The sequence below is a fragment of the Protomyctophum parallelum genome (assembly GCF_964188405.1).
Source record: "Protomyctophum parallelum genome assembly, chromosome: 5".
In the NCBI taxonomy this organism is placed as follows: domain Eukaryota; kingdom Metazoa; phylum Chordata; class Actinopteri; order Myctophiformes; family Myctophidae; genus Protomyctophum; species Protomyctophum parallelum.
The window spans coordinates 49,127,763-49,143,439 of NC_139702.1; the positions used below are offsets into that span (position 1 = coordinate 49,127,763).

The following is a 15,677-nucleotide window of genomic DNA, read 5'->3' on the forward strand; positions in this document are numbered from 1 at the left end:
ACTCACAGTTATAATAAGAACATAGGCTTATCTGCATTCTGCACTGTAGCCTACGAATCCAACATTGTTTAGTGTAGTAATGCCAGTAGGCGGCAGGCCTAATGAAATTGTTTCGTTACGGAGATCCTTGAGTCAGTTGACTGTCGGTGTGTGTGTGTGTGTGTGTGTGTGTGTGTGTGGCGCGCGGGGGGGGGGGCAGACAGCAGCGCTGCCGATCCGATTCACATTGGAAAATGAATAGGGCTAATTAGCCCTATATACAAAATAGAAGACCAATATTAGCCTAATGAATGCAGCATGTTTGAAAGTCGGCCAGTCATATCAGTTTTAAGCCAGCTCACCTCCACTCGCGAACATGACGGACAGACAGACAGAATTTATAATAATGTATATTGATATTGATCACATGGATGCCACACACAGAATAGTTTAACTCACTGGATAAACTCACTGGATTATAATTTCTTCAGACAAGAGGATCCCAGGCCTACGAGGTAGGCCTATAATATATTCACTTATGAATGTATGGGCTACTGTTCTTTATCGCGCAACAGTGTCGTCTCTCTCTCTCTCGCTCTCTCTGAAAAGACGACTTTTGCATTGACATATCCGATATTTTAAATATCGGATATGTTTTACCTCTGCAAAGGTGTGAGTGAGCAACCGCCTTGGTCCCGAACTTAATTAAATAAATTATAATTATATTGCTTCAGCGGAGCACGCACCGTTGTAATCTTTTTATTTCCTTTAGGTGTCCTTTGATGGATTGATGTCAGTTTGTACATATATAGTAGCCTACAGTGGTAATATAGCCTACAATGGTGCAAAAACGACATAACATAAAAGCCCTAACTGTCCTGCTCCTACATGTGTAGAATTATTAAATTAATAGAGTGCGGGCTATATTCATAGCAGTGACCGCGGCTGTGATTTCTTTCCAGCAATCATTTTTATTGTAATTTGTGAAGGCGCTATTATAGCCTTTTTTATTTTTTTGACAGACGGATCTCAAACTGCTGTCTGCTGAGTCATGCTTGAAGCCTTTTATGGTCGATATGGGGCGTGGATCTATGCAGATGAGGTTGTCGGATGCTTCTCCGATCACTTTACACCTGCTGCTTTCAGTATGACATACACCTGCGAATATGCCTGTGCACCTGTGGTACACACCACTCTCTGAATAACACGTCATCTCAACGTAGCTTGATCGGACGGATAAATACGATATCTGTTTCCGCCACAGTGTAACAGTGGCGTATTTCATTTTTAATGAATTAGGACCAATATCTCTACTAAACTGTAGATGTGAACTTGTCATCAGGAGGCAGTGTTAAACACACCTACGATAAGTGAGTTACAGTGAAGGAAATCGCGAGACTCTTACTAGTGCTGATAATGTCAACTAATGGAATGCAATGATTTAGTTGTAGCTCTGTACAGCATCAGCCAATACTGAATAGATGGCTATTGTGGATCTGGCTAAAGGCTGGTAACCGATATTTGCTGGTAACCGATATTTGCTTAATAGTTGGTCAAAACTGCATGTCACAGGTAAGACACAACATGATTCATGCCGTCAAGGTTCTCAGGTTTTCTGTGGCAATGTGGTTGGGGGTGGGGTCTCACCTGCTCACACAGGTTGTCAGGTCAATGTGTTTGGGGGTGGGGTCAATGTGGTTGGGGGTGTGGTCAATGTGGTTGGGGTCAATGTGGTTGGGGGTGGGGTCAATGTGGTTGGGGGTGGGGTCAATGTGGTTGGGGGTGGGGTCAATGTGGTTGGGGGTGGGGTCTTACCTGCTCACACAGGTTGAGGTCGATCACGCGGATGGGCTTCTTAGCATGGTCGTTCTTGTAGTACTCCAACACGTCTGGGTCGCCGGACAGACGCCCGCTGCGCAGAACAAACCACCTCTTCTTCCATGCCTGCAGAAATGGAAGGGGGGGGGGGGGGCAACAACAAAGGTCATTTGTGAGTTCTTTCACATGGGCTGCTCCATTTCTGACTGACCACAAGTTGGCCCGAGATTTTGTCTCTACTACTACTTGTCTCATGGTTTGTCCCGGCATCTGTGTGTGTGTGTGTGTGTGTGTGTGTGTGTGTGTGTGTGTGTGTGTGTGTGTGTGTGCGTGTACCCTGTGTGTGTACTCCCTTCCACCACCAGCTACAGCCAGACCTCACTGAGGCACACAGGAACAGTGGGGACCGGCCCGCAACCAGAAATATGTCTGGGTCGACCATCGCACTAACCACAGTCATAGTTTGGTCTTGCACCCAGATTGGGATGAACGGCATGATCCAAAATTGGAAACAAGCAATTAGTTTCCTTTTTGGTTAACAATGAGATTAGTCTGTCTGTGGGACCTCGTAGCAGACATTAGTCTGTCTGTGGGACCTCGTAGCAGACAGAGGAGTTCAATCGAGGGCAGACAGTTAGAGAAACAAAAATCATGGGGATACAGTACTCTTTTTCTTTTTACGCAGCAGGCCTCTCTCTGGAGAACACTCCAACATACACAGTAACATCTCTGAAAGTGTACAAATGAAATGGACCGTAAGAGTTTATTTATGGTTGTTTGAATTAGAATTACAAACTGCACATCTTCATAAGATTAAACCTTGGCCATCATATTAAAAGTCCTGGTCAGTCAATATGAGAGAGGGGAAAAAAATAGTGCTCATTATACAAATTAGCACGACACCATGACAGTACGTTTTTACAGTGGGCGACAGCCATAGCGAGATGTCAAAAGTGATTGGCCGGATTGACAGTTGTGATGATTTGATTGGCTGAGCACGGAATGTGATGTATGTTGATGTGTGATAAGAGTGCCCCTCACTTCACACAAGTGTGAAGATATTTTATTTGTATCTTTTGACGACATTGTCTGGCCATAGTGAATCAAATTAATTTGTTGCTTTGTTTATCGCGGAACCATACCACATATACTTAGACATGACAAGTAATGACAGCAGGCATGCCCATTAGGAGATTTTTATCACCCGCTGTTAAAACATACTGTAATACTCCTCATTCCAGATAGTTTGTTTTCATCCTGTAGTGTTGCTCAGCTCTACATCAACAGCTGACACCTCGGGTGAATTGAGACGACTCATAGCACTGGAAATGTCCTGCCTGCTGTCAAACGGAGGCTTAACAGGCAGCAATTCACTGCCTGCAAAACACAGCAAGGTCGTGAACTCTGGGCTTTGCCGAGTCAAGAGTAGTTAGGAAACATTTGGATGTTTGTCTGTGTTTTTTTCCCCCAGGAGGAAAAATTAGCTCTTGGTTAAAACACTAGCAGGCAGTTTGAATCCACACATCTCTGGATTTTTCTCTAGTTTACTTTTACTGACACAACTACAGGGTTTGAAGCCGGAGTGGTTGGGATAGGAGAACAAAGTAAAGCTACAATGAAAGCTATGGGAGATAAAAGAAAAATAGAAAAAGACACATCAATAGATCTTGTTGGATAACACATTAGAGGAGATGGTATAAGGCCAATTCAAGGGGTTTCTTAAGCAATATTTACATATATTGATAAAACGTCTAACTGTATTACTGGTTTTACATTGGTGCCGCTCGACACAAGATCACCTGACCTCTACTATCCAATGAATTACTGAATAATTGTAGCAATTCCACATGAACTGGTGAATACCATAGATGAACTGGTGAATACCATAGATGAACTGGTGAATAACATAGATGAACTGGTGAATACCATAGATGAACTGGTGAATAACATAGATGAACTGGTGAATAACATAGATGAACTGGTGAATAACATAGATGAACTGGTGAATACCATAGATGAACTGGTGAATAACATAGATGAACTGGTGAATACCATAGATGAACTGGTGAATAACATAGATGAACTGGTGAATACCATAGATGAACTGGTGAATAACATAGATGAACTGGTGAATACCATAGATGAACTGGTGAATACCATAGATGAACTGGTGAATAACATAGATGAACTGGTGAATACCATAGATGAACTGGTGAATACCATACAGTAGATGAACTGGTGAATAACATAGATGAACTGGTGAATACTATACTACGGGTGCCGTTCTCTGAGCACCAGTACTGTTGAGTTGGTAGATTGAGGGAAGGGAGTCGGTACAATAACAACAGCCACTGAGATCAGAGGAGTTGGTGAGCGTGCCAAACTGCCAACGCAGAGCAAGGAAAGCAAACTAAAGCTTTGTTCTTGTATGTTTTCCTGTTTTGTTTTTCTTGTTGGATCATTTGGATGGGTTAGGTTTTTAACCAATTAACAATGCTGTGGGCTTTCTCTTTGTTTTATTTGATCCTCAGCTGTTTTTCCATCCACGGGACATCCCTTTGGGTTCTGTATGGGGGAACCAGAATAATTCTCCCCGGAACAAACAGAACAGGCAGATTGAGAGATGTTTCCTTCAGACAACCTCGTCTGAAGATTAGCAGTGTGGTCGAAAAGCCGCTCAGCTCACTCAAGTGGCGCAAAATAAAGTCATCAAAGGGAGCTACAACGTGCAAACTGATTTTGCAGATATTAAATCACTATTCCAAAGTATATGTTCCACATGCCAGTGACCGAGAACTCTGGAGGACCCTTGTCGACGGCCTATACCCCAGTAGGGGTGTCAGGCGTAAGTAAGTAAGTAAGTAATGTTCCACATAACGAACCTAAGTCACCCTACTATTGGGACGTAAAAGGCAATAGTAGTTTAACATACAAATACAACTCTTTAATAATTTACGCATTTCACTGTGAGGTAAAGACTTCACAACAAGATCTCCTGGTCTTTATCCTAGAACACACGGGGCGTTCCTGAAGCCGAGTTACACCCATCATTTCTGTCAAAGCCGATCTGAGGACAGGGTTGTTGTGACGGTGCCATGTTGCGGGCGGACAAAGAGGGGGAGTGTGGGACGGGAACCTCTCTCCCCTCACTGAAACATGACAAAGCACTCTGGGGTCAGGTTACCCGTAGGTAGTGCATAGGGGGGGGGGCACTGAGAGGCTTGGGTTACGCCATGAGGACTGGCACTACCCCAGAATGAGAGTGAGAGACATAAACACGTCTCTAACACTGAGGCCTCCAAGTTTATGAACTCATGCGCTAAAACAGTGGTTCCCATTGCCTTTCAGCTTGAGACCCAAAAGTCTGACGTTCTCGCCTAGACCCATGCCCCAAAAATGGATCCTGAATCCCGACCAACTGTTCTGGAAAGTGGAAACACTGCGCTAAAAGACCGCTGAACGTAACTACTGACCATACAGGTGCATACAGCTGAACATAAATACTGACCATAAAGGTGCATACAGCAAGCAGAGATTAATTTTTTTCAAACAGAGGGCATTAGTTTTTAGGGCATTTTTGGCAACTACTGGCTGAAACCGTCTAAAGGTTGCTCCAGACAGCACAGACGGTCGGCTGTCGGCCAGTTTGAAAGCGTTGTGAGCTTGTCGGCAGGGGACTCTCAACGACAAGCTCCCGTTGTATGCAGTCGATATCGCCTTCCCAACGCGTCGGAACCCGTTGATGAAGAACCGAGCATGTTCGGTCAACTGGTGACCCGAGGGTCACCGACTGTCTGTCGGTCTCTGATCTCGCAAAGCTCTTCAACGATCAACTGACAGTAAGCCATGGAAGCAAATGCCCCACATTTTACACGTTTTATACATGATTTTGGTTGAAATATATATATATAAAAATAATAAAATTACTTTACACTGGAAGTCAATAGAGAATCAAACACATCGTGCAGTGCACAGTGCACACGCACGCACACACGCAGAGCCGGATTGGACAGTCTGGCAAATGCCAGAAGGGCTGGGCAGTCATGGGGCTGGGGCTGAGACAAAACAAAAATAAAAAGTAATAAACAAGCCCAAATTGATTAAATTAATGAATTACCAGCTGAATTATTTATTACTTGCGGCAAGCAGAGCGCGCATTGTACTGTAATCGGCTGCGTATGTCGGTGGCGTCGCTCGGCCAATCAGGTACCAAGAACAGTGATCGGCTGGGTATGAGAAACCACTGTTCTTGATGATGTAACTAAAGTACGTTTTAAAATAGTGTCAATAGGGGGTATATGTATCGGCTGTGTATGTCGGTGTACTCCACCGAGCAATGAGGGACCACTGACCACTGCTGTATTTCAAAATTCAAACCTAGACAGCAGCAGAGAGCTTTAGGACTGCAAGCAGTCAGCAGTCGTACCAGGCAGCAGTGGTGAGCACACCTCATGGCGCGCTCTGCTTGCGCACACAAGTAGCCCATACATGGCCTACTTGTGTGCAATACGCAAGTTGGCAGCTCGACAGAGTGCATTTCTAGTTATTATCTGTGGTAGTCCGCTATAACTGCCTCCGTGTCAGTTTCAGCGCAGTAGTTTAGGTAGGAACCAAAATTATCTAAGGCGGAACTATTGTGTTCTGAGTTCATTTCCGCCCGGACACATTTGCAGTGCGCACATACTGTACATCAGCCAATGAGAAAACCAGCTGGACTACAGAACTAGAGGACTACTGGACTAGCTTGCTGCTTGCACATCGATTATAGGCTCAGCTTGCTATTGCATGGTAAAAAAATACATAGTAGCGCACAAATGCCAGGGGCTGATTTTCTGTGCCAGTCCACGCACGCACGCTCTCTCTTAAAACTGGCACTTTGCTCACAGACACATGCCCAGCAAAAAGCAACACCAAATCCCTACACACACTGGGCTCTGTTGCCACCAAACAGCAACCTGCACACATCTACCAGAGAACCATTGTCTGTCTGAGCCCAGTGGCATCTCGCTGACCCACAGTGTTTCTCTCATCAACACAGCCGCTGACACCACAGCAGACCACAATGCAAAGCGAGCGCACACACACACACACACACACACACACACACACGCACACGCACACGCGTTAGAGGAACCAAGGCTTGTTGTGATAGTTCCAGCCTATAGCGTTTTAAGTGGCTGTGCCGTAACAGAAAGGTCAGCTATTATTGTTCAGTCTTTGTTGCAGTCATGTGTCCTGAACAGTGAACACGCTGAACCTCCATACCTGCTCAACTTATTGTAAGCGGCTCTGGATGAAACGTCGCAGGCCATATAGATGAGTACAAAAAAGGTTGATAGGAAAAAGAAAAGAGAGAATAAAGCTCAGTAAGGATCACAAAAGAAGGGACCGCTCTGGTGGACATTCAATAGGTGCCAAGTGGGCAATTTCCAAAAGCACTTGAAATCAAGATGTACACAATGTACCTGCCTACAATCACCTACCTTCAGCTGGGACTCTGTCAAGAGACCTCTACAACGCTGCGGAGCTCCTAGTTCTGTATTCACAACATTGTTGTTCTGAATACAAAGCTGTCAGGACAAAGCACTGCGATCCCCATAAGTCCAAGCTGATCAGATTCCAGGCCTTATTTGCCGTATACAATACACCTCACCTCTGTGAGTCAGAAGCCAAACTGATCCAGAATCAGTCACAATATTCCGACCCAACAATTACAGAGGCCAAGCGTGTGTGTGTGTGTGTGTGTGTGTGTGTGTGTGTATGTGTGTGTGTGTGTGTGTGTGTGTGTCTGTCTGCGCGCGCATGTGGTGCGTATGTGTGCGTGTGTTTTGGTGTGGTAGGGGACTGGGACAGCATGGGACGAGACAAGTAAGGACTGGAGCTGGCATGGGGGCTGGCCGGGCCCCTCCCCTTCTCTTAGTGTCCAGGGTGTCTTCTGATACGATGAAGGACAGGAAGACCTCCACCCCCACCCCCACCACCACCAGGGTCCTCGGACAGAGAGGGCATTGAGGGGATTACAAGGATGGGAGGGAGGGAGAGAGGGAGACAGAGACAGAGACAGAGACAGGGAGAGGGAGAGGGAGAGGGAGAGGGAGAGAGAGAGAGAGAGAGAGAGAGAGAGAGAGAGAGAGAGACAGAGACAGAGGGAGAGACAGAGGGAGAGACAGACGGACAGACAGACAGACAGACAGACAGACAGACAGACAGACAGACAGACAGACAGACAGACAGACAGACAGACAGACAGACAGACAGACAGACAGACAGACAGACAGACAGACAGACAGAAGAGGCAGAGATGTCACACTGCCGTCAGAGACCTCTTAAAAGCACTCCACCACTGTCTGTAACATAGGGTTACAGTGTGTGTGTGTGTGTGTGTGTGTGTGTGTGTGGGAACAGAAAAGAGAGGAGAGTGAAGGCTGCACAACTACATCACCCCTGCCACCGTACTCATGTAGTAGGCTGTAGGCCTATGTGTCACAAATCATGGATAGACACTAGGTTGACCTAATGCTATAGATATACATATACTGTAGAACCGTGTCCAGTACTGTGATATGGTTTCATACATAATGGGGCAGTGGTGCTTCAGAGGCATCACATTCCCAGACCCTCGGCCCGACTCCTGCTCTCACAAGCTTTGGGCCCCCCTAAGAACAGTGTCTTTTGTTTGGGGTCTTATCACAGTGCCCCTCTGGAGCATCTGGTACCCCCCCCCCCCCCCCCCTCCCCGGCTTGGGCTCAATGTCTATGCCAGCTGACCGATAAAAGGCTACAGAGGCCCGGGTACAGGAAACAAACAGCTACCAACTGTTGTCTGCAAGAACACAAGATCCCTCACCAAATACAAAGACATTATACGCTAGTATACCATACAACGTCATAAAAGCGAGTTGTACAACAAGTTGTGTCCAGGTTTGTATGTGGGAAACATTACAGCGGCAAGGCTCAGACTTGAGAGCAGGTCATGACTCCTGTTTGCTTCAAGGTCTAACACATTTCAACCTCATTGCATCACCCTGCCGTAAATCATGACAGTATGCTATGCATTGGAGGATACCAACAGATCTCATCTAATAACAAAAATGTGTTGTTACCACATTTTTCTAAGTTCCTCATTCTTAAACCAGTGACATATGGCTGTAAAGCATGAAATTGGCAAGTGACGGTAGTTATCAGCATGTGGAACATTCTTGTAGGATAAGCAGTTTGCTAGTCTGTCTCATAACAAAACTCTCAAGGTCTAATACCAATCAGAACAGTAGGGTTTCTGAACTGCCCACAGACACAGACAGAGTCGAAAAAAATCGTGCTATTTTATCCTCCCAATGTATGAATGAATGGACCATTGAAAAGCGCTTTGAGCACTTGGAAAAGCGCTATAAAAATGCTAAATGCTAAACCCAATCGATTATCATGATCATTAGTGAGGACCAATTATATAAAGATGGGTTGTAATTTCTATGAAAAATCGATTCCCAAACAGTTCCCTTTAAAGGGACACTTCACCCTTCACTGATCTATCAGGACTGATGATCATAACCAACATATCAACCAATTTATTGTTGTGTCACAACATCACCTGAAGTCACAATATATTGCCTATGCCTAGAGCCTGAAGTAGTTAAAATATTGGTGCTCAATTCAGGGCTTCGCCACAAGAAGCATGCACAGATTCACCTCTCTAAACATGCACGTCTCCCTACAACAGCAGCACTCGCACTCCTGCAGTTCCAATTTGACTGCAATATAGTGCACTTAACTGGCTAATTGTGCTCTGTGCCATAGATAGCTTAATGCAGCCTGAAAGGCCTTTTAGAGCACTAATTGCTAATGTGAATGGACCGCCATAATGGGGCTGTTAAACTGCACACTTGAATTCATCCTCCATATCTCTATTGCTTTGTGAATGAGACAGTGGCCCGTGGGTTTCCGACTACTGTCTCACCAGTACCAGAAACACTTAGTTGAAGTCTAATGCCCAATGTATACACTGTCGCATGACTGACAACAGCAGATCTCCAAGCTCAAAAATTAATCCTCGACACGTAGATCTGATCTGCTATTTTTGGCATGCAGCACCGCCGTGTCACAAAGTATTACGAGACTACGAGATTAGCATGTAAAGAACATCAAACCGGACAGTGGACTCAAGGCTGACATCAGAAAACAGCTAACAGCTAAAGGAGCAACTTGGACACTCAGGCATGAAGGAAGCATGAGTTCAAGTCCGTTGCTCTCCCCTTGTCCCCCATATATGGGGACTAGGTTGGTGGAGGGTGTGTAGAGCCCAGGATCACATTGGATGATTGACACAGGGGTGAAAAATGGGTTACAAAATCGTGGGATAAAAAATATTTAAAAAAAACAGCCAACACAATAATTGTAACCGAATATCTTGAAGTATGCCATTTGAAACATATGGGTAAGGAGTGCCGGGGATCCATTGTATGTAGACATAGTTGTGTTAAACCAACATCAATCGTGTAGAATGGGGATGAGATGCATACACATGCATGTGTCTCTACAAAAAACATTGTGGAGGGGTGTGTGCCGTTTCTATAACACCGTTGTTTTATTGTGTGTGCGTGTGCACGCGTGTGCATGTGTGTGTGTGTCACAATGTGTCACAGTGTGTGTGGGAGAAAAAGAGTGACCCAGGAGTCATTTGTAAGTGTGAAATAGCTCCTGGCTTATGTGCCATCCGCTGTTAATGTGGGCACAGCATGTGCCCGACTGGCACATCAAACTCAATGGGCTGAAACAGAGCGGTGGGGACATAACGAGACACTTGAAACATTGCCAACACTGTACAATGCTCGATGCCACCACAATGTACACTCAATGTAATACGACAAGCACTGTACTGTCCGCACAACTCACTTCAAGTCTTTACTGTCTCGTTAGTAAAACAGATGTTTGCCTGTTACTTAGTCTTAGTGTATGCTATATAATATTATGTATTTGTAATTTGTTCTGATATGGTCGGAAAGGGAGTCAATAACCCTTCATTAGAGCAAAAATACAGACATTAGATAGATTGCTCAAAGATTAGAATTTACCTTTCACTCAGCAGGTTTTGTGTGGTATAGTATTTCTCTTCAACACTCACCATACTATACAAGTCATGTAAGCATTTTGCATCCACATACTTGCATGCATGCAGACACACACACACACAGCAAAATCCTGGGCATACTGGGTATTGACTAGCTCTGATCCATAGCCCAATGGCCTTTGCTGCCATTGCATTTAGGCTATGGGACTGTTGTCTTCCTGCCCTCGCATGAATTGCAGACCAGCCTCTCCTCTGTAGTGAGAATATTAAGAACGTTTTACCTACTCACCAATACAAAGGCGGCTTGTGTAAATAGAAAGCCTAAGTACTGTACTTTCCTTAGTGGACGCACTCTGAGCCCCCCACCACACGTATAAAATGCACATTTTGGCCAGAAAGGGATTTTTTTTCACCGGAAGGAAAAATCTGTGCCATGGAGTGCTGGGTTTGCAAGATTTCATTCCATCCTAACACTACACCCAGTAATGTCCCTAATCACAACGTAACTGAAGCTGTTTACTTTCATAGGGTTTCAACCCTGTTTCTTATACTGTAACTCTGGATGAGCAGTGATGTCACAACATCTGCTGTGTTGAGTCGAAACCACACGGACAGTTGTACACTACACACATCAGAATGAGGGTTGACAAAGATCTCCAGGGATCCAAATTGTCATTGTTATAAAATAAATATAGTAGTACAAGTATAAATTGTTTTTTAACAGTCACTTTGGTACCTAGCAACAGTCAAGTCACTTTAGGTCTCAAGTCTTCAGTTCACAAGTCCAAGTCAACTTTAAGTTAACTTCAAGTCACTACCAGAACATTCGGGGTTCGAACCTTCGCTCGTTAGCACTTACCCCACCCCCTTAGATAGCATTTCTGTAGACGTAGATAGCATTTGATACAGACTTATAGCATGTTATGTAGACAGCACTATTGCATTGTATGTAGTCATAGCACGCCATAGTACATATGTATAGCATAGTAGTATAGAAGTATAGTTTATATGTATAGTTTCATCATATAGATATTCCACTGTTACTTTCTTAGCTTACGCATGTTTCATGATAAATGTTCTTATGTGATGTATTCCCATGCTTTTTTGTTCTTGCTTAATGTAAGTCGCTCTGGATTAAGAGCGTCTGCTAAATGCCTAAATTGTAAATTGTAAATTGTTAGGGTTGGCACTCGAATCTTAATAAATGGGCTTGAACCATTCGTTTTTTTCCTTTTTTTAACTTGAAAATATTTCTCGGCGAGAATGCGATATGCATAATAAGAGTACTATGTTCATGTTGTGTTTACATGTTACGAAATTATTAATAATCAGGGCCCCCAACATAGGCGCCAGTGCACATACGTCGTCAAAATGTTTTTTAGTGCGTAGATCAAAGGCATGCAAGGCGCATTTGCGCACCAACAGCTGAGACAGTTATGTAGAGAAATCTCAGGCATTCAAAAGGAACTCAAATGTGATGTTAATGTCCTGTAAGTAGACTTAGAAACACAAGTAGTGTTGACTAATCACTACATGTGGCTCTTATTTTGAAGAGGAAGTTATGCACAGGAAGTCCGTTTCAGTTGTAAACAAGCTACTATGACACTTCCCCAAAGGTACGTGCTCCCCCCCAAACTCTAAATTAATATTCCCTCCACTGGCATTCAGATCACACCATATTGTAAGTGATGTTACATACACAATACTAGATTTCTTAGCAATAACCAAAGTAGGTTAATTCACTATGAATTTGAATTACTATAGCCTTTTTGATATGCTATAAATGGGATGAGGAGGAGAGGATTCTGTTAAAGACAGAAAGATGGATACTTATACTGTAGACTAGAAAGTGAGAATATTTGCAATTTATATTGACTAATAACATACATTAAAATAGTAATACCCTTCCAAAATATCCCATTCACATTGGAGTACTCAATATATTGAGTAGCTCAGTGTTTTATTAGCTCTTATACATTATACAGCCACTTAACCATCAGTGTGAGAGTGGAGGCGTTAGCATTGGTTTAGCTCAGTGACTCTAGTCTGGAAGCATCGTTGGCGCTTAGCAGCATGACAGTGGCTGGGCCATCTGGCCAGTGAAAGTGGGCTGTGGGTAAATGACCTGCACCCCAGCTGCACTGACTCATCCCAACTAGAAACAGCTTCTCTGTTTGTTCCTCAGAAGAAGAAAAAAACATAGGGAGGGAGGAATGGAGGGAGGGTGAGAAAGAAGGAATATAGAGATGGTGCTGAGAGGGATAAAGATGAGGGGAGTGGGAACCACTTGAACCCTAGTATCCCTATTCTGGGGGAACAGTCACAGAAAATAGCAGATCTACAGCTTGATTTAGTGAAGAGGAGAATAAAAGAGCAGTACTATACCAACTAAGCACAGTATAGGGTTAAAGTGGTTTAAGAAGTAAACGATGGAAGAGTTGAGAAAGAACGAATGATAGAGACCAAAACATGTATACAGATTAAGTGGGGGTCAATAGACTGCTAATGGCTTTTTATGTAATTTAACCCAATGTCACTGTCGGTTAACAGAGGATAGCTAGAGTATTGAACTGCCTTATTTCACCTTCTGAAATCACTGTAATCATTGCTAGAGTGAGGAATTATTTCTAAATGGAGCTTCTAAACTACTAAGCTACAAAAAAGTAATACCAGTGTGTTGAAAATGTGATTCTTCAAATGCAATACTAGCAAGTAAAAAGATCATGTGTATACTTTTTGTTTCCTCTACAATAAATATATACTTTTCTCCTCTACAATAAAGTAGTGGCATTAAAGGCATTTTTGTTAGCGAATCCTTAAGGTCCTTTCAAATTCAAGTCGAGGGGCAACAACGCAAGCATATTTCCGTGGGCGCGGTCCCGTGAAATTGTCGTGCACATGCTCGTTTCTTGTACACGCCTGCGACTCACCAGACCTGGATTGTGTTCAGCTTTTTTTTTACGCTTGCGTTGTTGCGCCCCTCTTGAGCAGACCTAGAACAGCCCTGTTGTTGATCCAGGCGACAACGTCTACATTCATCGCTGCCCGTTTGAAAGGACGTTTAGTTTCGTGTAGCCAGACGACTATTCCACAATCTCCGAATGCTATATAGAGTCTGGAACTACACCTCCCAAAATCCGTGTAAGGAAGCTGCCATTTCCGTTCACGAAAATATATTTGATTTTTTTTACGTAAGTACCAAGCTATATATGCTTAGATGATTTATATTTATATTAGGATAAAAGTGCACGAATGTAAAGACAAAACGGAAGTGGGGAGGAGGCTCCACTTCCACTTTATATTTTATTCATGATAGAGCTTCCTTTGCTCCAGACTGTATGACAGAAACAATTGGAAATTGTGACAGGCAACAGTCTGGCAACCCGAGACTAGCGAATCCTGAACATCCAAGATTACGACACACTCCCCCACGTACTCAGAGTTATGTTGAACTGAAAAATGCATCATATGAGAATTATGAGATGGGACTGGGACTTTAAACCAGCTTCCCAACAATTTCTGTTTCACTACTGATGTACCAATGATGAAATTTGGCAGAATATTTAGTGGGTTGAATAACGGCTCCATAAAAATGACCCTGCTCTGTTAAGAGACTGCATAACAGCAGTAGCTGACAGAGAATTATCTCAAAACCACAAACATATCTCGGTGATGCCGCAATTGAACACGTAGCCCTATGAAGGGCCCCGCTACGACCAGGCTTCACAATCAGAACCCAGGGGCTGCCCGGAACAATGCCTGTTCTAAGAAGAGACCATAGATCCAGCGTCAGAGGCCTTGGTGACGAGGTCTGGAGGGGGACGTACAAAAGCCTCCCTGTGCTTGGCATGGCGGCTCGTACAAATCACTCTTTGTTATCAAGACATGTCTGGGATTCTTACTCAACAGCTATTTTTACATCCTTGAGCTCCGAAGAGAGCCAATATGAGTTGTGGAGAGCCAGTCGACGCGCAAACCAAAAGGGCATGGCCTTTTGGCTGAATGAAAAACTGCTTGGCTAACGTCAAGCCCCAAATAAACCCCTCCTCCTGCTGGAGGGACAGGGGACTTCCATGACCAACGTGCATCCATGAGGTCTAGCATTTACAGACAGTAGGTTCATAGTTAGCCACTTCTATTGCTGGTCATTGACCTCAAACAAAAGATCAGTTTCTCTGGTCCAAGAATTAGGCTGAACCAACGTTACCCCAGATTAAACTTTAATACTGTCACGATTCAAATGACTTTAATCGTGACAATTCCACTTCAAACAACTACACTAGCATGCTAGCAAGAAAATGGACATGAGGAAAGAACAATGCACGCACGCACGCGCACACGCACGTACGCATGCAAACACACAGTATTTGCTTTTATAAAAACAACACTATTGGATATAGTCAATATTGTGATAAATTTTTCCAGTTTCCTTTTGTAAACTCTAGTCCTCATTGAACTACACAGACAGTGATAAAACATGACACTGTGGAGTAATGAGCAACTGTTCAACAAGGCAGATGGCTCATTCATTGCTTAATCACCAACTGACACAGCGGAATGGTCAAATAGCTGGACAAAACAGGCCCAGTTCTGAAGATATAAGGGCTAATTTACGCTTCATCGAATGTTCCTCATTTTAAAACAGGAAAACGTGATGCATCGCAGACTCAGTCATGCGACGAAAAAGTAACAAGTTCACTGCTTTGGTTAGTCTGGTGGGATTTCTCCTGTCATCAGTAGGGGAGTATGAGCTCAGACAGACAGCGAAAAACAGATGGGAAGATAGGAGGGAAAGACCATGTAGATGCAGCACACA

The 15,677-nt window shown here is 43.9% G+C and overlaps 2 protein-coding genes across 9 annotated transcripts in view; one reads left to right on the forward strand and one right to left on the reverse strand.

Moving 5' to 3' along the window:
* The window catches only part of smarca5 (SNF2 related chromatin remodeling ATPase 5), a 342,548-nt gene that overhangs the window by 244,428 nt on the left and 82,443 nt on the right, over positions 1 to 15,677 (forward strand). The gene's annotated exons all lie outside the window — the stretch shown is intronic.
* The window catches only part of gab1 (GRB2-associated binding protein 1), a 69,951-nt gene that overhangs the window by 18,358 nt on the left and 35,916 nt on the right, over positions 1 to 15,677 (reverse strand). For all 7 annotated transcript variants that reach the window (XM_083765291.1, XM_083765290.1, XM_083765289.1 and 4 more), the window contains one exon: positions 1,795 to 1,923. In XM_083765291.1, coding sequence (XP_083621417.1) covers positions 1,795 to 1,923 — 129 coding nt within the window. The remainder of the gene's footprint in view (positions 1 to 1,794; positions 1,924 to 15,677) is intronic.